Source organism: Bombina bombina, chromosome 7, assembly GCF_027579735.1.
Source record: "Bombina bombina isolate aBomBom1 chromosome 7, aBomBom1.pri, whole genome shotgun sequence".
Classification (NCBI taxonomy): Eukaryota; Metazoa; Chordata; class Amphibia; order Anura; family Bombinatoridae; genus Bombina; species Bombina bombina.
Window position 1 is genome coordinate 284,015,181 of NC_069505.1, and position 22,500 is coordinate 284,037,680.

Genomic DNA, 22,500 nt, shown 5'->3' on the forward strand with positions numbered 1-22,500 from the left:
TGTCCAGTCTGGTCTGCTGAATGGCATCCCCCTGGACAGATGTGGCCGAGAAAGCCACCATAGAAGAGAATTTCTGGTCTCTTGATCCAGATTCAGAGAAGGGGATAAGTCTGAGTAATCCCCATTCCACTGACTTAGCATGCACAGTTGCAGTGGTCTGAGGTGTAAGCGTGCAAAGGGTACTATGTCCATTGCCGCTACCATTAAGCCGATTACCTCCATGCATTGAGCCACTGACGGGTGTTGAATGGAATGAAGGGTGCGGCAAGCACTTTGAAGTCTTGTTAGCCTGTCCTCTGTCAGGTAAATCTTCATTTCTACAGAATCTATAAGAGTCCCCAGGAAGGGAACTCTTGTGAGTGGAACGAGTGAACTTTTCTTTTCGTTCACCTTCCATCCATGTGACCTTAGAAATGCCAGTACTAACTCTGTATGAGACTTGGCAGTTTGAAAGCTTGAAGCTTGTATCAGAATGTCGTCTAGGTATGGAGCTACCGAGATTCCCCGCGGTCTCAGTACCGCCAGAAGAGCACCCAGAACCTTTGTGAAGATTCTTGGAGCTGTAGCCAATCCGAATGGAAGAGCCACAAACTGGTAATGCCTGTCTAGGAAGGCAAACCTTAGGTACCGGTAATGATCTTTGTGAATCGGTATGTGAAGGTAAGCATCTTTTAAATCTACAGTGGTCATGTACTGACCCTCTTGGATCATAGGTAAAATTGTCCGAATAGTCTCCATCTTGAACGATGGAACTCTTAGGAATTTGTTTAGGATCTTTAAGTCCAGGATTGGTCTGAAAGTTCCCTCTTTTTTGGGAACCACAAACAGATTTGAGTAAAACTCCTGTCCCTGTTCCGATCGTGGAACTGGATGGATTACTCCCATTAACAAGAGCTCTTGTACGCAGCGTAGAAACGCCTCTTTCTTTGTCTGGATTGTTGACAACCTTGACAGATGAAATCTCTCTCTTGGAGGAGAGTATTTGAAGTCCAGAAGGTATCCCTGAGATATTATCTCTAGCGCCCAGGGATCCTGGACATCTCTTGCCCAAGCCTGGGCGAAGAGAGAAAGTCTGCCCCCCACTAGATCCGATCCCGGATCGGGGGCCCTCAATTCATGCTGTTTTAGGGGCAGCAGCAGGTTTCCTGGTCTGCTTGCCCTTGTTCCAGGACTGGTTAGGTTTCCAGCCTTGCCTGTAGCGAGCAACAGCTCCTTCCTGTTTTGGTGCAGAGGAAGTTGATGCTGCTCCTGCTTTGAAATTACGAAAGGAACGAAAATTAGACTGTCTAGCCTTAGCTTTGGCTTTGTCCTGAGGCAGGGCATGGCCTTTACCTCCTGTAATGTCAGCGATAATCTCTTTCAACCCGGGCCCGAATAAGGTCTGCCCTTTGAAAGGTATATTAAGCAATTTAGACTTAGAAGTAACATCAGCTGACCAGGATTTTAGCCACAGCGCCCTGCGTGCCTGAATGGCGAATCCTGAATTCTTCGCCGTAAGTTTAGTAAGATGTACTACGGCCTCCGAAATGAATGAATTAGCTAGTTTAAGGACTCTAAGCCTGTCCGTAATGTCGTCCAGAGTAACTGAACTAATGTTCTCTTCCAGAGACTCAATCCAGAATGCCGCTGCAGCCGTGATCGGCGCAATGCATGCAAGGGGTTGCAATATAAAACCTTGTTGAACAAACATTTTCTTAAGGTAACCCTCAAACTTTTTATCCATTGGATCTGAAAAAGCACAGCTATCCTCTACCGGGATAGTGGTACGCTTAGCTAAAGTAGAAACTGCTCCCTCCACCTTAGGGACCGTTTGCCATAAGTCCCTTGTGGTGGCGTCTATTGGAAACATTTTTCTAAATATCGGAGGGGGTGAGAACGGCACACCGGGTCTATCCCACTCCTTAGTAACAATTTCAGTAAGTCTCTTAGGTATAGGAAAAACCTCAGTACTCGTCGGTACCGCAAAATATTTATCCAACCTACACATTTTCTCTGGTATTGCAACTGTGTTACAATCATTCAGAGCCGCTAACACCTCCCCTAGTAATACACGGAGGTTTTCCAGTTTAAATTTAAAATTTGAAATATCTGAATCCAGTCTGTTTGGATCAGAACCGTCACCCACAGAATGAAGTTCTCCGTCCTCATGTTCTGCCACCTGTGACGCAGTGTCTGACATTCCCCTAATATTATCAGCGCACTCTGTTCTCACCCCAGAGTGATCACGCTTACCTCTTAGTTCTGGTAATTTAGCCAAAACTTCAGTCATAACAGTAGCCATATCCTGTAATGTGATTTGTAATGGCCGCCCAGATGTACTCGGCGCTACAATATCACGCACCTCCCTCTGAGCGGGAGATGCAGGTACTGACACGTGAGGCGAGTTAGTCGGCATAACTCTCCCCTCGTTGTTTGGTGAAATTTGTTCAATTTGTACAGATTGACTTTTATTTAAAGTAGCATCAATACAGTTAGTACATAAATTTCTATTGGGCTCCACTTTGGCATTGCAACAAATGACACAGGTATCATCCTCTGAATCAGACATGTTTAACACACTAGCAAATAAACTTGCAACTTGGAAATACAATTCAATTAGAATAATATTAAAAACGTACTGTGCCTTTAAGAAGCACAGAAGATCTATGACAGTTGAAAATTAATAAATTGAAACAGTTATAGCCTCAATCCTTGTAAACAACACAACTTTAGCAAAGGTTTAATCCCATTAGCAAAGATAACAAATTCTGAAAGCAGGAAACAATTACAGAATAAACGTTTTTTATCCCAGTCAACTATAATTCTCACAGCTCTGCTGAGAGAAATTACCTCCCTCAAAATAAGTTTTGAAGACCCCTGAGCTCTGTAGAGATGAACCGGATCATGCAGGAAATACAATGAGTTGCTGACTGAAATATCTGATGCGTAGCAAAAGCGCCAAAAAACGGCCCCTCCCCCTCACACACAGTAGTGAGAGAGAACAGAAACTGTCAGAAAAAAGATTAAGCAACTGCCAAGTGGAAAAATAGTGCCCAAACATTTACTCACTCAGTACCTCAGCAAATGAAAACGATTTTACATTCCAGCAAAAACGTTAAACATAATTTCTAGTTATTAAACAGCTTTATGTACTTCTTACAGTGTAATTCTAGTGAAGTACCATTCCCCAGAATACTGAAGTGTAAAGTATACATACATGACATTATATCGGTATGGCAGGATTTTCTCATCAATTCCATTGTCAGAAAATAAAAGCTGCTACATACCTCTATGCAGATTCATCTGCCCGCTGTCCCCTGATCTGAAGTTTACCTCTCCTCAGATGGCCGAGAAACAGCAATATGATCTTAACTACTCCGGCTAAAATCATAGCAAAAACTCTGGTAGATTCTTCTTCAAACTCTGCCAGAGAGATAATAACACACTCCGGTGCTATTTTAAAATAACAAACTTTTGATTGAAGATATAAAACTAAGTATAATCACCATAGTCCTCTCACACATCCTATCTAGTCGTTGGGTGCAAGAGAATGACTGGGAGTGACGTAGAGGGGAGGAGCTATATGCAGCTCTGCTGGGTGAATCCTCTTGCACTTCCTGTTGAGGAGGAGTAATATCCCAGAAGTAATGATGACCCGTGGACTGATCACACTTAACAGAAGAAATATATATATATATATATATATATATATATATACACATACACACACACATATACATATGGTTACTGTCTCCGTGCCGACCGGATGTAGTAACATTTGCCAATAGGTATTTATCACAATTTCCAGGCACTTATGATAATGCTGCACATGTTTTACGAAGTCTTCTACACTAGTTTGTCACTTAAATACGTTTAAACTTGCAGATTGCACAATTTCATTATTAAATTTACGTTTGTTTATGGAATCCATAAACCGGAAGTGAGATAATGTAACTTCCGGTTTCGGATAGCACTGTGGAACGCAAGATGCGTTCCAAGCTCGAAAAATTGGCGCACTTTTTTGGAGACACACTAAGGTTGGTGTGATTTAATTTGTATGTAACACTATAAATGAGTTGAAATTTGTTTGTTTTGTATGCTGATGAAGGGGTTGTGAACCCCGAAAACGTTCCATTAAATTGGTTTTTGTGAAAAAGTCCTGAGAGTGCATTCTCTTGTTTTCTATTTGATGGTATATCATTGCACCCAGGCGAGTTGGCTATTGGTGGGCTGAACTGGAAATTGTCTACTAATATATATATATTTTTTTTTTTACAAGACAAGAATTGGGAGAGGAATACTGACACCTTTCTGTTTAAACAGACCAAGGTGTTTAACAGTAATTATATTTTGTTTATTTAGGATCCAAGCGGTAGTTATCCGTTCTTAGATCAGGTGCAGACCCCCAAAAACATTTATAGTTACAAATTATGTTAGAAAGAGAAGAGCCACAGTAGAGCTATATGAGATACTGTGTAAAGATGGGGGATTACAGCACTCTATAGAGCTTCATTTTGCTTTACTTTGTAGGTGCTTGACCGAAAGCAATTAAGAAACAAACAAACGGATGCACATAAGATCTGGTCAGCGGCAAATTTATTTACATAGTAACAAACATACTGAAAAGTTATTGCAATTTGTCATGGTATAAGAAATTATATTACTACCACTGCAGTGGGATATTCAATATCAAGATATATTGCTAAAACAGCTAATATAGTTGCAACATTGTATATTGATCCTGTAAATCAACAAAGGAAAATAGCTAATAATCATGTAGGATTACTTTTGATCATATATATGACCTGTATAAAGTGTCCTCCTTATGATTGGAAAAGTAGAAAGGGACAAGATATTTCCAAAGAGTCCGTTTCTGCCTGGGCCCAGGTTTCAGGTGTAAGGAAACTCAAGAATTAAATTTTTCTGGGCTCATTCTTTACTCAGAACATGATCTTTGTCGATAAGATTTTTCATAGTGGAGTACATAGCTATTTGTTTTAACTATTCATTTAGCTATTATTGTTGTATAAATTTGATTGTTTATACATGGATCCATGTTTTTAACTTATTTGTGTACTCAATAAATTGTTTATTGTAATCGTTTGATAATATTGCATTAGGTCCAGACCCAGCCTTCGTATAGTTGGCGCTTTGGTATACCTTATTAGTTCGATAAGATTTTGCATGTTAGAACTCCAAGGTAAATGCGTCCTCTACAACTAGCATGAATAAAAGATACTTTGTTGCAAAATGCCGTTATTATTCACAACTCAGGACAATTGCAGCTTTCCAGGAAACTGCGGTAAATAGTGGTCCGAGTATCTGCTTCTACACATTTTTCCAGACTTCTGTAATATAGCAACAGTCCAGATATCTGTGTTAGTGCTCACCTCCGGCTCCACTTTTTGTAGCCGCAAAACAGCGGTAAGTAGCGGTCCGAGTGTCTGCACTCAATACGTTAGTATCCAGGTGTCTGTTTGTGCTCACCTCCGGAACCACCTTATATCCGCAAAGACTACAGTGATTAGTTCGGATATGGATACTGAAGCTTCATGCCGAGTTGGGACAAGTGCTTCCGACCTCAAGCTGCTTGCTGTCTCCACTTCAAAGTCAATTCACCTTTGCTTGTAGGGATATTGACTACACCGGGTGACAGATATTTGTCTTCATACCCTTGATCCGAACTTAGGTACACTGCAGATAGGTGTCTGTCGTCGACGCGCGTTTCGCCCCACAATGCTCAGAGAAAGCTAGGGCCTCATCAGGACTACCTGACACCTGTATTCTCCTACCTATTATTGGATTTTTTTCCTAGGGGGGGTGTTTATTTCCGGTAAATACACATTTGCAATTGGTTTCCCACAGACAAGCCTCCATAGAAACTATCCAATTACTAGGAGAATTAGACTTGATACAAATGCATCTTAAATCTGCCGCAGGACACAGAAATCATGTGCTCCGCTAGTCAAATATTGCCATCATATACAACACTAGGTTAGACATGTAGAAAATTGGAAACTTAGATAGAGCAGTAATTTTCAGTAACGAGTTTACTTGATAGTAATTATTTGCTGACCAAATGATTATACCAGCTAGAAAAATAGTTTTTCATTTTGTTACCATAATTAGAAGTAAAAAGACAATTAAATGATAGATTACAGTATGAAAAACTTTAAAAAAATCCAATGACATCAATGAAATCTAAACTTAATAGAATCCTACAAGATGCTAAGATGGATGGTCTCATCTCGATAAAAGAATTTCAATTCCTCAGTCCAACTCACCCTGTAATGCCCACTTTTTATATAATTCCAAAAATACATAAAAATCCTACCAGTCCCCCTGGGAGACCAATAGTCTCGGGGATTGGCAGTATCAGTGAACATATTGGTGAATATGTAGATATTTTTCTTAGACCTTTCCTTCTCTCCCTCCCCTCTTATGTAAAAGACACCCCAGACCTCCTAAGAAAGTTGGATGGTATATCAGTTAAAACAGAAACAATCTTGGTGTCTTTAGACGTTGAAAGTCTCTACTCTTCAATGCCACATACATTAGGGATAGAAGCATCAAAACAGTTCCTGAAATCAAGAGGACCAGAGAGCGATAGACATACTGCTTTTGTTGTTGATCTGTTACAATTCATTTTGAACAACAATGTCTTCCAATTTGACAATTCTCTTTATAGACAGGTCAGGGGGACAGGCATTGGAGCAGTTTGTGCTCCGACATATGCATGTCTCCAACTGGGAGTTGGACATATTTGAAAAATATGGTGAGGTGTTTGACTCCCATGTTTCCATGTGGATTAGGTATGTGGATGACATACTCATGCTGTGGGATGGCCCCCTGGCCTGTCTTCAAGAATTTGTCTCCAATTTTAAACAAAAACAACCGTAACATTTTTCTAACGTATGCCTCAAGCACTAAAGAACTGCCATTCCTAGATATAGTGATTAAAAAAGAAGGTAATAAAATCTCTACTGAGAATTACCGAAAAAGTACAGCAACGAATAGTGTCCTGGAGGCATCAAGCAGTCATCCTGAATCTCTGAAGAAAGGGATACCTTTCAGCCAATTGTTGAGATTAAGGAGAAACTGCTCCTCCAGGACAAAATTCGATCATCATGCTGATCAGATGTGCCAAAGATTTATAGAAAGGGGATACTCACGAAAATTGATTAGATATACCCTAAATAAAGTGAGGAAAATGAATAGGGATGACCTCCTGTATTCAAAAAAAAGAGAAAAAAGTTGAATAACTTAAGGTTTATTACAACTTATAATTGCCAATGGCATACTATTCGATCCATATTAGCACAGAAATGGCACATTTTAACACTAGATGAAAAAATAGCAGATAAGGTAGGACAATACCCACTGATGACAGCTAAAAAAATCACCAAATTTAAGAAACAAACTAGTTAAAAGTAGATTTGTTAGATCACAGACTGAAACCACCTGGCTAAATAAACATCAACAGGTTAAAGGCACCTATCCCTGTGGACATTGTGTCTACTGTCCATATATAATAAAAAGTAAAACTTTTTGCACCCACACAGGCAAGAATTTTGAAATAAGACACTTTGCAAATTGCAACACAGTAGGGGTTGTCTATCTCTTGCAGTGCTCCTGCCCCCTGTTCTATGTTGGAAAAACTAAAAGAATGCTCAAGGACAAGGTGCAGGAGCACAGGGATGACATTCTCTATGAAAGGGACACAAGTGTAGCTCGCCACTTTAAAGAGGTACACAATAGCAGCACTGTGTCTCTAAAATTTATAGCAATTGATAAAAGGATTACAAATGGAAGAGGAGGAGATGAGGACAAGTGCCTTCTTAGAAAAGAAGCCAGGTGGATGTATACATTAAAAACAATGACTCCTACTGGTCTAAATGAAAGAATAGAATATGCTTCTTTTCTGGGCTAATTATGGTAACAAAATGAAAAACCATTTTTCTAGCTGGTATAATCATTTGGTCAGCAAATAATTACTATCAAGTAAACTCGTTACTGAAAATTACTGCTCTAAGTTTCCAATTTTCTACATGTCTAACCTAGTGTTGTATATGATGGCAATATTTGACTAGCGGAGCACATGATTTCTGTGTCCTGCGGCAGATTTAAGATGCATTTGTATCAAGTCTAATTCTCCTAGTAATTGGATAGTTTCTATGGAGGCTTGTCTGTGGGAATCCAATTGCAAATGTGTATTTACCGGAAATAAACACACCCCCCTAGGAAAAAAATCCAATAATAGGTAGGAGAATACAGGTGTCAGGTAGTCCTGATGACGCCCTAGCTTTCTCTGAGCATTGTGGGGCGAAACGCGCGTCGACGACAGACACCTATCTGCAGTGTACCTAAGTTCGGATCAAGGGTATGAAGACAAATATCTGTCACCCGGTGTAGTCAATATCCCTACAAGCAAAGGTGAATTGACTTTGAAGTGGAGACAGCAAGCAGCTTGAGTTCGGAAGCACTTGTCCCGACTCGGCATGAAGCTTCAGTATCCATATCCAAACTAATCACTGTAGTCTTTGCGGATATAAGGTGGTTCCGGAGGTGAGCACAAACACAGACACCTGGATACTAACGTATTGAGTGCAGACACTCGGACCGCTACTTACAGCTGTTTTGCGGCTACAAAAAGTGGAGCCGGAGGTGAGCACTAACACAGATATCTGGACTATTGCTATATTACAGAAGTCTGGAAAAATGTGTAGAAGCAGATACTCTGACCACTATTTACCCCAGTTTCCTGGAAAGCTGCAATTGTCCTGAGTTGTGAATAATAACGGCATTTTTCAACAAAGTATCTTTTATTCATGCTAGTTGTAGAGGACGCATTTACCTTGGAGTTCTAGCATGAAAAATCTCATCGACAAAGATCATGTTCTGAGTAAAGAATGAGCCCGGAAAAATTTAATTCTTGAGTTTCCTTACACCTGAAACCTGGGCCCAGGCAGAAACGGACTCTTTGGAAATATCTTGTCCCTTTCTACTTTTCCAATCATAAGGAGGACACTTTATACAGGTCGTATATATGATCAAAAGTAATCCTACATGATTATTAGCTATTTTCCTTTGTTGATTTACAGGATCAATATACAATGTTGCAACTATATTAGCTGTTTTAGCAATATATCTTGATATTGAATATCCCACTGCAGTGGTAGTAATATAATTTCTTATACCATGACAAATTGCAATAACTTTTCAGTATGTTTGTTACTATGTAAATAAATTTGCCGCTCACCAGATCTTATGTGCATCCGTTTGTTTGTTTCTTAATTGCTTTCGGTCAAACACCTACAAAGTAAAGCAAAATGAAGCTCTATAGAGTGCTGTAATCCCCCATCTTTACACAGTATCTCATATAGCTCTACTGTGGCTCTTCTCTTTCTAACATAATTTGTAATATATATATATATATATATATATATATATATATATATATATATATATATACACATATACACACACACACACATCCACATACACACACTTTCTGACGCATCATCTACTATTGAGCATGTGCAAGAGTTCACTGTTTATATGTATAGGAGTCTGTGATTGGCGGATGGCTATCATATGATACGGGGGGCAGCAAATTGGGGGGGGGGGGGGGAATAAAATGACAGAAAAAAATAATGTACTGTTTATTTGTAATTAAGTGCTATTGCATTGTCTTTTATTATGCACTTGTTAACTATGCAAATCTACTGTATTTAATGGTCCTTAAAAACGTTTGTTGCGACATTTAAAATCGTATGTTGAAACCTAAAAAAAAACCCTGAAGGCTCATGAAAGGTACAAATATATATCACTAATTAAATGAGGCTTTTGCAGCTTTCAATCAGTACTTGGTAGGTTCATCATCACCGGCGCCACACAACTCCTGAAAGGGGAGACTCCAGGGGCCCTTACTCAGGGCTTAAGATATAGGGGGCAATCTGTATTTGCGCATTGTAATAGGCCATAATACAGCAGGTTAGAGCAAAAGGCAGTGCCGCTAATTCACTCGTGTGCAAATGCCCCCGATGCACAAAATACATTGATAAATAAAAAAACTTAATTTAATTATTTATTTATTGTTGAAAACAAAACCACAGTTTCTTCTATGTGTACTTAAAAAGGGCCAATGTACTGTAAACTGGTTTACCCTCAATGTGTTCCCAATTAATTGTTATACCAGCTACAGAGTATAAAATGTATGAGAACATGATCCTTTATGTTTCTTTTTTAAATGAAATAGCTGGATTTGCTCTTTGAACCCACAACCCATCAAAATAGGCTAAGCTTGCAGAGAGACCAGACATTTTATCACTCAAAGTCTTCCTTTTCTTATATCTGTCTGTATACAATAGTTATAAAAACATAATTTATGCTTACCTGATAAATTTATTTCTCTTGTAGTGTATCCAGTCCACGGATCATCCATTACTTGTGGGATATTCTCCTTCCCAACAGGAAGTTGCAAGAGGATCACCCACAGCAGAGCTGCTATATAGCTCCTCCCCTCACTGCCATATCCAGTCATTCAACCGAAACAAGACGAGAAAGGAGAAACCATAGGGTGCAGTGGTGACTGTAGTTTAATTAACATTTAGACCTGCCTTAAAAGGACAGGGCGGGCCGTGGACTGGATACACTACAAGAGAAATAAATTTATCAGGTAAGCATAAATTATGTTTTCTCTTGTTAAGTGTATCCAGTCCACGGATCATCCATTACTTGTGGGATACCAATACCAAAGCTAAAGTACACGGATGATGGGAGGGACAAGGCAGGAACTTAAACGGAAGGAACCACTGCCTGTAGAACCTTTCTCCCAAAAACAGCCTCCGAAGAAGCAAAAGTGTCAAATTTGTAAAATTTTGAAAAGGTGTGAAGCGAAGACCAAGTCGCAGCCTTGCAAATCTGTTCAACAGAGGCCCCATTTTTAAAGGCCCAGGTGGAAGCCACAGCTCTAGTAGAATGAGCTGTAATCCTTTCAGGGGGCTGCTGTCCAGCAGTCTCATAGGCTAAGCGTATTATGCTCCGAAGCCAAAAGGAGAGAGAGGTTGCCGAAGCTTTTTGACCTCTCCTCTGTCCAGATTAAACGACAAACAGGGCAGATGTTTGATGAAAATCTTTAGTAGCCTGTAAGTAAAACTTCAAGGCACGGACTACGTCCAGATTATGCAAAAGACGTTCCTTCTTTGAAGAAGGATTAGGACACAATGATGGAACAACAATCTCTTGATTGATATTCCTGTTAGAAACCACCTTAGGTAAAAACCCAGGTTTGGTACGCAGAACTACCTTGTCTGAATGAAAAATCAGATAAGGAGAATCACAATGTAAGGCAGATAACTCAGAGACTCTTCGAGCCGAAGAAATAGCCATCAAAAACAGAACTTTCCAAGATAAAAGTTTAATATCAATGGAATGAAGGGGTTCAAACGGAACTCCCTGAAGAACTGTAAGAACCAAGTTTAAGCTCCACGGGGGAGCAACAGTTTTAAACACAGGCTTAATCCTAACCAAAGCCTGACAAAATGCCTGGACGTCTGGAACTTCTGCCAGACGCTTGTGCAAAAGAATAGACAGAGCAGAGATCTGTCCTTTTAAAGAACTAGCTGATAAGCCTTTGTCCAAACCCTCTTGGAGAAAGGACAATATCCTAGGAATCCTAACCTTACTCCATGAGTAACTCTTGGATTCACACCAATAAAGATATTTACGCCATATCTTGTGGTAGATTTTCCTGGTGACAGGCTTCCGAGCCTGTATTAAGGTATCAATGACTGACTCTGAGAAGCCACGCCTTGATAGAATCAAGCGTTCAATCTCCATGCAGTCAGTCTCAGAGAAATTAGATTTGGATGATTGAAAGGACCTTGTATTAGAAGGTCCTGCCTCAGAGGCAGAGTCCATGGTGGAAGAGATGACATGTCCACTAGGTCTGCATACCAGGTCCTGCGTGGCCACGCAGGCGCTATCAGAATCACTGATGCTCTCTCTTGTTTGAGCAGAGGAAACGGTGGAAACACATAGGCCAGGTTGAAGAACCAAGGAGCTGCTAGAGCATCTATCAGCGTTGCTCCCGGGTCCCTGGACCTGGATCCGTAACAAGGAAGCTTGGCGTTCTGGCGAGACGCCATGAGATCCAGTTCTGGTTTGCCCCAACGATGGACCAGTTGAGCAAACACCTCCGGATGGAGTTCCCATTCCCCCGGATGAAAAGTCTGACGACTTAGAAAATCCGCCTCCCAGTTCTCTACGCCTGGGATGTGGATCGCTGACAGGTGGCAAGAGTGAGACTCTGCCCAGCGAATTATCTTTGAGACTTCTAACATCGCTAGGGAACTCCTGGTTCCCCCTTGATGGTTGATGTAAGCCACAGTCGTGATGTTGTCCGACTGAAATCTGATGAACCTCAGTGTTGCTAACTGAGGCCAAGCTAGAAGAGCCTTGAATATTGCTCTTAACTCCAGAATATTTATTGGGAGGAGTTTCTCCTCCTGAGTCCATGATCCCTGAGCCTTCAGGGAGTTCCAGACTGCGCCCCAACCTAGAAGGCTGGCATCTGTTGTTACAATCGTCCAATCTGGCCTGCGAAAGGGTCATACCCTTGGACAGACGGACCCGAGAAAGCCACCAGAGAAGAGAATCTCTGGTCTCTTGATCCAGATTTAGTAGAGGGGACAAATCTGAGTAATCCCCATTCCACTAACTTAGCACGCATAATTGCAGCGGTCTGAGATGCAGGCGCGCAAATGGCACTATGTTCATTGCCGCTACCATTAAGCCGATTACTTCCATGCACTGAGCCACTGACGGGCGTGGAATGGAATGAAGGACATGGCAAGCATTTAGAAGTTTTGATAACCTGGACTGCGTCAGGTAAATTTTCATCTCTACAGAATCTATAAGAGTCCCTAGGAAGGAGACTCTTGTGAGTGGTGATAGAGAACTCTTTTCCACGTTCACTTTCCACCCATGCGACTTCAGAAATGCCAGAACTATCTCTGTATGAGACTTGGCAATTTGAAAGCTTGACGCCTGTATCAGGATGTCGTCTAGATACGGAGCCACCGCTATGCCTCGCGGTCTTAGGACCGCCAGAAGTGAGCCCAGAACCTTTGTAAAAATTCTCGGGGCAGTGGCCAACCCGAAAGGAAGAGCTACAAATTGGTAATGCCTGTCTAGAAAGGCAAACCTTAGGAACCGATGATGATCTTTGTGAATCGGTATGTGAAGGTAGGCATCCTTTAAGTCCACTGTGGTCATGTACTGACCCTCTTGGATCATGGGTAGGATGGTCCGAATAGTTTCCATTTTGAAAGATGGAACTCTGATTAATTTTTTTAAGATCTTTAGATCCAAAATTGGTCTGAAGGTTCCCTCTTTTTTGGGAACCACAAACAGATTTGAATAAAAACCCTCTCCTTGTTCCGTCCGCGGAACTGGATGGATCACTCCCATTACTAGGAGGTCTTGCACACAGCGTAGGAATGCCTCTTTCTTTATCTGATTTGCAGATAACCTTGAAAGATTAAATCTCCCTTGTGGAGGGGAAGCTTTGAAGTCCAGAAGATATCCCTGAGATATGATCTCCAACGCCCAGGGATCCTGAACATCTCTTGCCCACGCCTGGGCGAAGAGAGAAAGTCTGCCCCCCACTAGATCCGTTTCCGGATAGGGGGCCGTTCCTTCATGCTGTCTTGGGGGCAGCAGCAGGCTTTCTGGCCTGCTTGCCCTTGTTCCAGGACTGGTTAGGTTTTCAGGCCTGTCTGGAATGAGCAACAGTTCCCTCTTGTTTTGAAGCGGAGGAAGTTGATGCTGCTCCTGCCTTGAAATTTCGAAAGGCACGAAAATTAGACTGTTTGGCCTTTGATTTGGCCCTGTCCTGAGGAAGGGTATGACCCTTGCCTCCAGTAATGTCAGCAATAATTTCCTTCAAGCCAGGCCCGAATAAGGTCTGCCCCTTGAAAGGAATGTTGAGTAATTTAGACTTTGAAGTCACGTCAGCTGACCAGGATTTAAGCCATAGCGCCCTACGCGCCTGGATGGCGAATCCAGAATTCTTAGCCATTAGTTTAGTCAAATGAACAATGGCATCAGAAACAAATGAGTTAGCTAGCTTAAGCGTTCTAAGCTTGTCAATAATTTCATTCAATGGAGCTGTCTGGATGGCCTCTTCCAGGGCCTCAAACCAGAATGCCGCCGCAGCAGTGACAGGCGCAATGCATGCAAGGGGCTGTAAAATAAAACCTTGTTGAATAAACATTTTCTTAAGGTAACCCTCCAATTTTTTATCCATTGGATCTGAAAAAGCACAACTGCCCTCAACCGGGATAGTGGTACGCTTTGCTAAAGTAGAAACTGCTCCCTCCACCTTAGGGACCGTCTGCCATAAGTCCCGTGTAGTGGCGTCTATTGGAAACATTTTTCTAAATATAGGAGGTGGGGAAAAGGGCACACCGGGTCTATCCCACTCCTTGCTAATAATTTCTGTAAGCCTTTTAGGTATAGGAAAAACGTCAGTACACACCGGCACCAAATAGTATCTATCCAGCCTACACAATTTCTCTGGAATTGCAACTGTGTTACAGTCATTCAGAGCAGCTAATACCTCCCCAAGCAATACACAGAGGTTCTCAAGCTTAAATTTAAAATTAGAAATCTCTGAATCAGGTTTCCCCGAGTCAGAGATGTCACCCACAGACTGAAGCTCTCCGTCCTCATGTTCTGCATACTGTGACGCAGTATCAGACATGGCTCTAACAGCATTTGCGCGCTCTGTATCTCTCCTAACCCCAGAGCTATCGCGCTTGCCTCTTAATTCAGGCAATCTAGATAATACCTCTGACAGGGTTTTATTCATGATTGCAGCCATGTCCTGCAAGGTAATCGCTATGGGCGCCCCTGATGTAATTGGCGCCATATTAGCGTGCGTCCCCTGAGTGGGAGGCGAAGGGTCTGACACGTGGGGAGAGTTAGTCGGCATAACTTCCCCCTCGACAGAACCCTCTGGTGATAATTCTTTTATAGATAAAGACTGATCTTTACTGTTTAAGGTGAAATCAATACATTTAGTACACATTCTCCTATGGGGCTCCACCATGGCTTTCAAACATAATGAACAAGTAGGTTCCTCTGTATCAGACATGTTTAAACAGACTAGCAATGAGACTAGCAAGCTTGGAAAACACTTTAAAACAAGTTTACAAGCAATATAAAAAATGTTACTGCGCCTTTAACACAAATTTTCCCAAATTTTGAAATAACAGTGAAAAAATGCAGTTAAACTAACGAAATTTTTACAGTGTATGTAATAAGTTAGCAGAGCATTGCACCCACTTGCAAATGGATGATTAACCCCTTAATACCAAAAACGGAATAACAAATGACAAAAAAGTTTTTTAAACAGTCACAACAACTGCCACAGCTCTACTGTGGCTTTTTACCTCCCTCAATACGACTTTTGAAGCCTTTTGAGCCCTTCAGAGAAGTCCTGGATTAAGCAGGAAGAAGCTGGATGTCTGTGTCTGTAATTTTTTCTGTGCAAAAAAAAAGCCAAAATAGGCCCCTCCCACTCATATTACAACAGTGGGAAGACCCAGGGAACTGTTTCTAGGCAAAATTCAAGCCAGCCATGTGGAAAAAACTAGGCCCCAATAAGTTTTATCACCAAACATATGTAAAAAACGATTAAACATGCCAGCAAACGTTTTAAAATACACTTTTATAAGAGTATGTATCTCTATTAATAAGCCTGATACCAGTCGCTATCACTGCATTTAAGGCTTTACTTACATTACTTCGGTATCAGCAGCATTTTCTAGCAAATTCCATCCCTAGAAAAATATTTTAACTGCACATACCTTATTACAGGAAAACCTGTACGCTATTCCCCCTCTGAAGTTACCTCGCTCCTCAGAATATGTGAGAACAGCAAAGGATCTTAGTTACTTCTGCTAAGATCATAGAAAACGCAGGCAGATTCTTCTTCTAAATACTGACTGAGATAAACAGTACACTCCGGTACCATTTAAAAATAACAAACTTTTGATTGAAGAAATAAACTAAGTATAAAACACCACAGTCCTCTTACGACCTCCATTTTAGTTGAGAGTTGCAAGAGAATGACTGGATATGGCAGTGAGGGGAGGAGCTATATAGCAGCTCTGCTGTGGCTGATCCTCTTGCAACTTCCTGTTGGGAAGGAGAATATCCCACAAGTAATGGATGATCCGTGGACTGGATACACTTAACAAGAGAAATATTTGTTTTCTATTCTTCTTTCTAACTTTCTCTCTCTCACACCCCACAGAGTGATCTTCTGCTGGCTGTGTTTACATTGCTTGTCAATAGCGTGTACTTAAAGGGGCAGTAAACTTACAAACTAATGTTATATAATTCTGCACATAGTGGCAGATTTTTGCACTAAAGTATTGCAGAGGATGTTTATGTTTCCAGAATGCCGCTCTTTGCTCTACTGAGCGGGTCTTGTTTTTCCTCAGCGCATCACAGTCTAGTCCAAGCGTGCCCGGTCGCGCCATTAAACTGAATATAGCTCGATCCTGCTACTAGACCCGCTCAATAGAGCAAGAAGCGGCGTTCTGGAAAAATTAACTTTTAAATAAAAATCCTCTATAAATCTGCCACTAAGCTAATGTTATATAATTCTGCACTATGTGTAGAATTATATAACATTAGTTTGTAAGTTTGCTGCCCCTTTAAAAAGGGACATAAAACAAGTTGGGATAGAGACAAAATATGATATGTACTTTACCTGCAAATGTATACTGCGGTGCCTTGCTATTAACCCTTTCTTTTTAGTTTTTGAATTGCACAGCCCCAACTCTCCCCGACACATTTCCTTCTATGGCTGTATCTATGTTTATTGTTCTTTTGGTACAATACAAGATTGCATAGGGATTATCTGCTGGAGCATGCATATAAGCTGTGAACTCTGTTGAAATACTCTGTCTAAACAATGATAAGGGGGGTGGAGTTGGCTGCTCCAGGCAGCTTAGCTATGTAATTTATTTTGCTTATTTTTGAAAATTTTAAAATACTTGCCAGCAATTTTTAAACATTTTTTTTATGCAAACTATTTTTAATTAGCCTTTTTAGGATATTCACAGATCTCAACCTGTTTTATGGCACTTTAACCTCTAGAAGCTGTTAGGACATTCCCTGCCATCCTAACCACGCTGGGCTTTAACACTGTTAGAACATGGAATGTCCTACCTTATATGGCGTTGTGCAGCCTCCCCCCTTTGACAAAATCAATAACAGACTAGGGGTGTTCCTAGCAGCATAGGCAGTCCCCCTTGATCTGATCCTGGCCTTAAAATCACATGATTTCATTTTTGCAAGTGTTTATATAGGAGCATTATACCAATGTTAACACTTGCATGCCGGCACAAAGGAGTTAAGTGTAGAAACTTTCAGTATAGGTAGGGATAATACAGGCAAATGCAGCCATTTCAAATGCAGATATAAAAAGGTAAATTAGCTATTTGTAAACCATTTAATACACTTCAGCAGGTAAAATGGATCATTTGGAACAAATTAAAAGGGAAATATTTTGTATCTCTAAACAGAATATCTTATTGTACTTTTCATTCGTTTGAAAAGTTAATAAAAACATTAAAAATTTAAAAAAAATCTTGTAATACATTTTCCTTATTTTTCCCCCCCTTTTCATGTAATTTAGCTCAGCAAATTGTGGCTTTTCTAATCAACAGAGCTGGAAATGCAGGCTAACTCTGCTACATGTATGTCCCTAACTGGCTTCAGCAGATAACAGCTACATTACAATGCACTGTATACTAACAATAACGGGGCTAGTCTTGTTGTCTGCAGACTAAAGCCCAGATTGGCTCCTACAAATAAAGCAAAGGTGGGAAAAGTTTGGCTATTAAAAAACTATTACAGAAACACAAGAGAGATTACCCGGTGTTTACGGTCTGAGAAGACAATATCTAACAAGTGAAAAAACAAGACATTTGTTTATACACAGTTTCACAGCACACCCGGGGGAGGGAGTAGCTAACAGTCCTCAGATACAGGTGGTTGTTCTCTAAAGCAGAATAGTACCCTGGTTTATCTCAGAAGTAGTTAAAGGGCCATGAGACCCAAATGTTGAAACACTTGAAAGTGATGCAGCATAGCTGTAAAAAGCCGACTAGAAAGTTTCACCTGAACATCTCTATGTAAAAAAGAAAGATATTTTACCGTAAAAAAATTCCTCAGTAGCCACATCCCATTGTAAAGGACTTCTAAGCAGCAAATCAGTATGTCTGTCCCGGGACAGCTAAGGGAGTGAGCTTATGTGCACACATGTTATTTCCCTATTCAGCTTAAGGAAGTTTACAATGAAATCTCATGAGATCACAGTAAGAGAGTTCATGACCTCAGCACTGCTGATGCTGATTGGCTGCTGTTTATTTCTTTATTTTTTTTTACCTGCAGCTGAATTGTAACTTTTTACACAGAACTTACTCTGCTGAGCTGAGGAAATTGTGAGGTGAAATATCTTCCTTTTTTATATAGAGATGCTCAGGTGATATTTTCCTGTCAGCTTTTTACAGTTATACTGCATCAGTTTCAAGTGATTTAGCATATGAGTATTATGTCCCTTTAAACTGCACCAGCAGAGACGGATACAGAACCAAGGAGCAGTCAGGGACTGTAGCCTTAAATACCAAACTGGACCACAAGGTGGCGCACAAGGTCCATGTACAACAGGATTGCGTGATAAACACATGCTAGACAGATAAGCAAGCAGATAACACAGACATCACAATCATCAATATCTTAACAAAATCTAAAGAACAAATGAATAGAAAATCCATTGTTAATTCGTGAGCTGCCAGCAGATATTGCTATGTGCTGCTCTGCGCATATTAAGGTCAGCCATGAGTGACAATGCAGTAAGTGCTCATGGTCACAGGACATACAAGGACCCGCAGACTGACCGACTCCATGCAGGAATGTGCCAGGACTGGATCAGGCAGCACAAGGTCAGATGGGAAATGCCCTGCTGTATGACAAACACCTACCTTAGCTTTCTTCTCCAGGTCGGCCTCCGTCTTAGGGCCCAGTAAGTGCAGAACCTGAGAGTCAATAAGAAAAGACATAGGGTCAGTGAGACACGGCCTCGGGTCGCCACTACAGACACGGAGGGCTGCGCAGGAATGCGGTTTGTCTGTATAAACATAACACATTCTATTTACTACAGTTTAAAAAAAGATTTAAATAAAGAATTCACATTCAGTTTCCCTTATATAAAGCTCACAGGTGCATTGTGAGGATCCCTTGCAGTAACTTAGGGACAAACGTATCTTGTTATTTAATACCCACAAACACAAAAGTTTAAGATCCATAGGTTTGTTTGCATTATAAAAACATTAAAGGGACATGCAAACCAACAGTTGTCATGATTCTGAAACAGCATACAATTTTAATCAACTTTCCAATTTACACCCATTATCAAAAGTTGCTTTGTACTCTTGGTAGGAGCAGCAATGCACTGCTGTGAGCTAGCTGAGCACATCAGGTAAGCCAATGGCAAGAGGCATACATGTGCATCCACCAATTAGCAGCTACCTCCCAGTACTGATTTGCTGATCCTGAGTCTAACTTGGTAACAGGGTAGCAAGATAAAGTAAATTAGAAATCAAAAAATTTGAAAGATTTTGCTAAATTTTTTTATCATTTATTATTATTATATATCAAATATAAAAATTTTCCTTTGCAACTCATACCTGCTTATGTAACATGCTAGTACACAGGATTCACATATACTAATGCGATGAGTATTAAACTTCATGATTCAGATAGAGCAGCAATTTTAAACAACTTTCCAATTTACTTCCATTAACAAAATGTGCACCGTCTCTTTATATTTACACTTTTTGTGTCACCAACTCCTACTGAGCATGTGCAAGAATTCATAGTATATACTTATATGCATTTGTGATTGGCTGATGGCTGTCACATGATACAAGGGGAGTGGAAATAGACATAACTTTGCAATTTATTTAACAAAAATCTACTACTCATTTGAAGTTCAGACTAAGTGCTATTGCATTGTCTTCTTATCATGCATTTGTTGATTATACAAATCTACAGTGTTGACTGGTCCTTTAAAGGACCTTTAAATTGCTGCTATAACACAACACACTGGTTATTGAACACTTCTATCATTAGTGTCAATAAGCCGCGGCTTCATTTAACCCCTTGGCTGCTAGTGAGGCTGTAATGCATTGCTGTACATAAAGGACACCCTGTCTCATTCATTACCTGCATGTCTACTTCATTCTTGATTATTTTCCCATCCGCCCACTTCAGTTTACTTCTCGCCTCACCTGCGGCAACAAGGAATCACAGAGTACTGAGAAGAAAAACGGAAAGTATCTGTCTAATCAGCGTAAAGAAACTGAATTATAAACAATATCCTGCAGCATGGTGTTACCGCAAACGCTTACGGACACCAACATGCTGGGTGTAATGATAAACTATCCTAATACTGACACCCATAATGACACCCACACACATACACAGGGTGTACTGATTAACTATACTAATACTGGCACCCATAATGACACACACACACAGGGTGTACTGATGAACTATACTAATACTGACACCCATAATGACACACACACACAGGGTGTGCTGATTAACTATACTAATATTGGCACCTATAATGACACACACACACAGGGTGTACTGATGAAATATACTAATACTGGCACCCATGACGACACACACACGGTGTACTGTTGAACTATACTTATACTGGCACCCATAATGACACACACACACACACAGGGTGTACTGATGAACTATACTAATACTGACACCCATGACACACACACACACACACACACACAGGGTGTACTGATGAACTATACTAATACTGACACCCATAATGAAACACACACACACACACAGGGTGTGCTGATGAACTATACTAATACTGGCACCCATAATGACACACACACACACACACACACAGGGTGTACTGATGAACTATACTAATACTGGCACCCATAATGACACACGCACACACTGTGTACTGTTGAACTATACTTATACTGGCACCCATAATGACACACACAGTGTACTGTTGAACTATACTAATACTGGCACCCATAATGACACACACACACACACACAGGGTGTACTGATGAACTATACTAATACTGACACCCATGACACACACACACACACAGGGTGTACTGATGAACTATACTAATACTGACACCCATAATGAAACACACACACACACACAGGGTGTGCTGATGAACTATACTAATACTGGCACCCATAATGTCACACACACACACACACACAGGGTGTACTGATGAACTATACTAATACTGGCACCCATAATGACACACGCACACACTGTGTACTGTTGAACTATACTTATACTGGCACCCATAATGACACACACAGTGTACTGTTGAACTATACTAATACTGGCACCCATAATGACACACACAGTGTACTGTTGAACTACACTTATACTGGCACCCATAATGACACACACACACACACACAGGGTGTACTGTTGAACTATACTTATACTGGCACCCATAATCACACACACACAGTGTACTGTTGAACTATACTTATACTGGCACCCATAATGACACACACACACACACACAGGGTGTACTGTTGAACTATACTTATACTGGCACCCATAATCACACACACACAGTGTACTGTTGAACTATACTTATACTGGCACCCATAATGGCACACACACACACACACACACACAGTGTACTGTTGAACTATACTTATACTGGCACCAATAATGAAAAGATGAAAAGGATTGTGAGGTTTTAGCGGTATCCATGATTATAAAGCCATTCAAAAGTCAGATACTTAATGCAGCCGCTCTATTTTAAGTTACAGCAACACAATGGATAACGGATCTAATGTGCTTAGCAAATGCAGATAAAAAGAGTTTTGAAGCTCACCCATAAGCAGGCCCATGTTAAAGCGATATCTCTCGTCCAGCAGCTGCGACTTGTACTTCTGAATCACTCCCTCCACCTGTAGAGAGGAGCATACAGGCGGCAGTTAGTGGGATGTACCTATGTGTCATAATAAATCCTGTGGCTATAAACGTATAAGACATTATACTGTGTGGTGTAACAGCCCCTCAAAGGGTTCTGTATTTTGTGTGATTGGGGCCACAAGGAAATTGGATGCAAACTGCTGTAGGGGCAGATCACAGAGGTACAGCAGCTGTCCGCTGACGGGAGAGGCTCGTTTGTCTGCAACGTGAGCATTCAGATTCTTGGTTGTGTTAATATTTTATAAGCTACAAAAGGTTTCTATGACTCAGCTTGTGGAACATAAGTTATGTGTAAGAATAAATTTAAGGACAGAAAGACTTTGGTATTAAAACTGTACAATTAGTGAAGCACACAATTATATATTGTAATACACAAATTAGTAAAATAGGATTTATGTGACAAATACACCGGTGCAGTA

General features: G+C 40.7%; 1 protein-coding gene across 1 annotated transcript in view; it reads right to left on the reverse strand.

Annotated features, from left to right (window-relative positions):
- QARS1 (glutaminyl-tRNA synthetase 1) overlaps positions 1-22,500 on the reverse strand; it is a 173,895-nt gene that overhangs the window by 123,265 nt on the left and 28,130 nt on the right. Inside the window, exons 4-6 of the mRNA XM_053720807.1 lie at positions 21,981-22,056; positions 20,287-20,351; positions 19,044-19,097 (exon numbers count right to left, since the gene is read on the reverse strand). Of these exons, the coding sequence (XP_053576782.1) occupies positions 19,044-19,097; positions 20,287-20,351; positions 21,981-22,056 (195 nt within the window). The remainder of the gene's footprint in view (positions 1-19,043; positions 19,098-20,286; positions 20,352-21,980; positions 22,057-22,500) is intronic.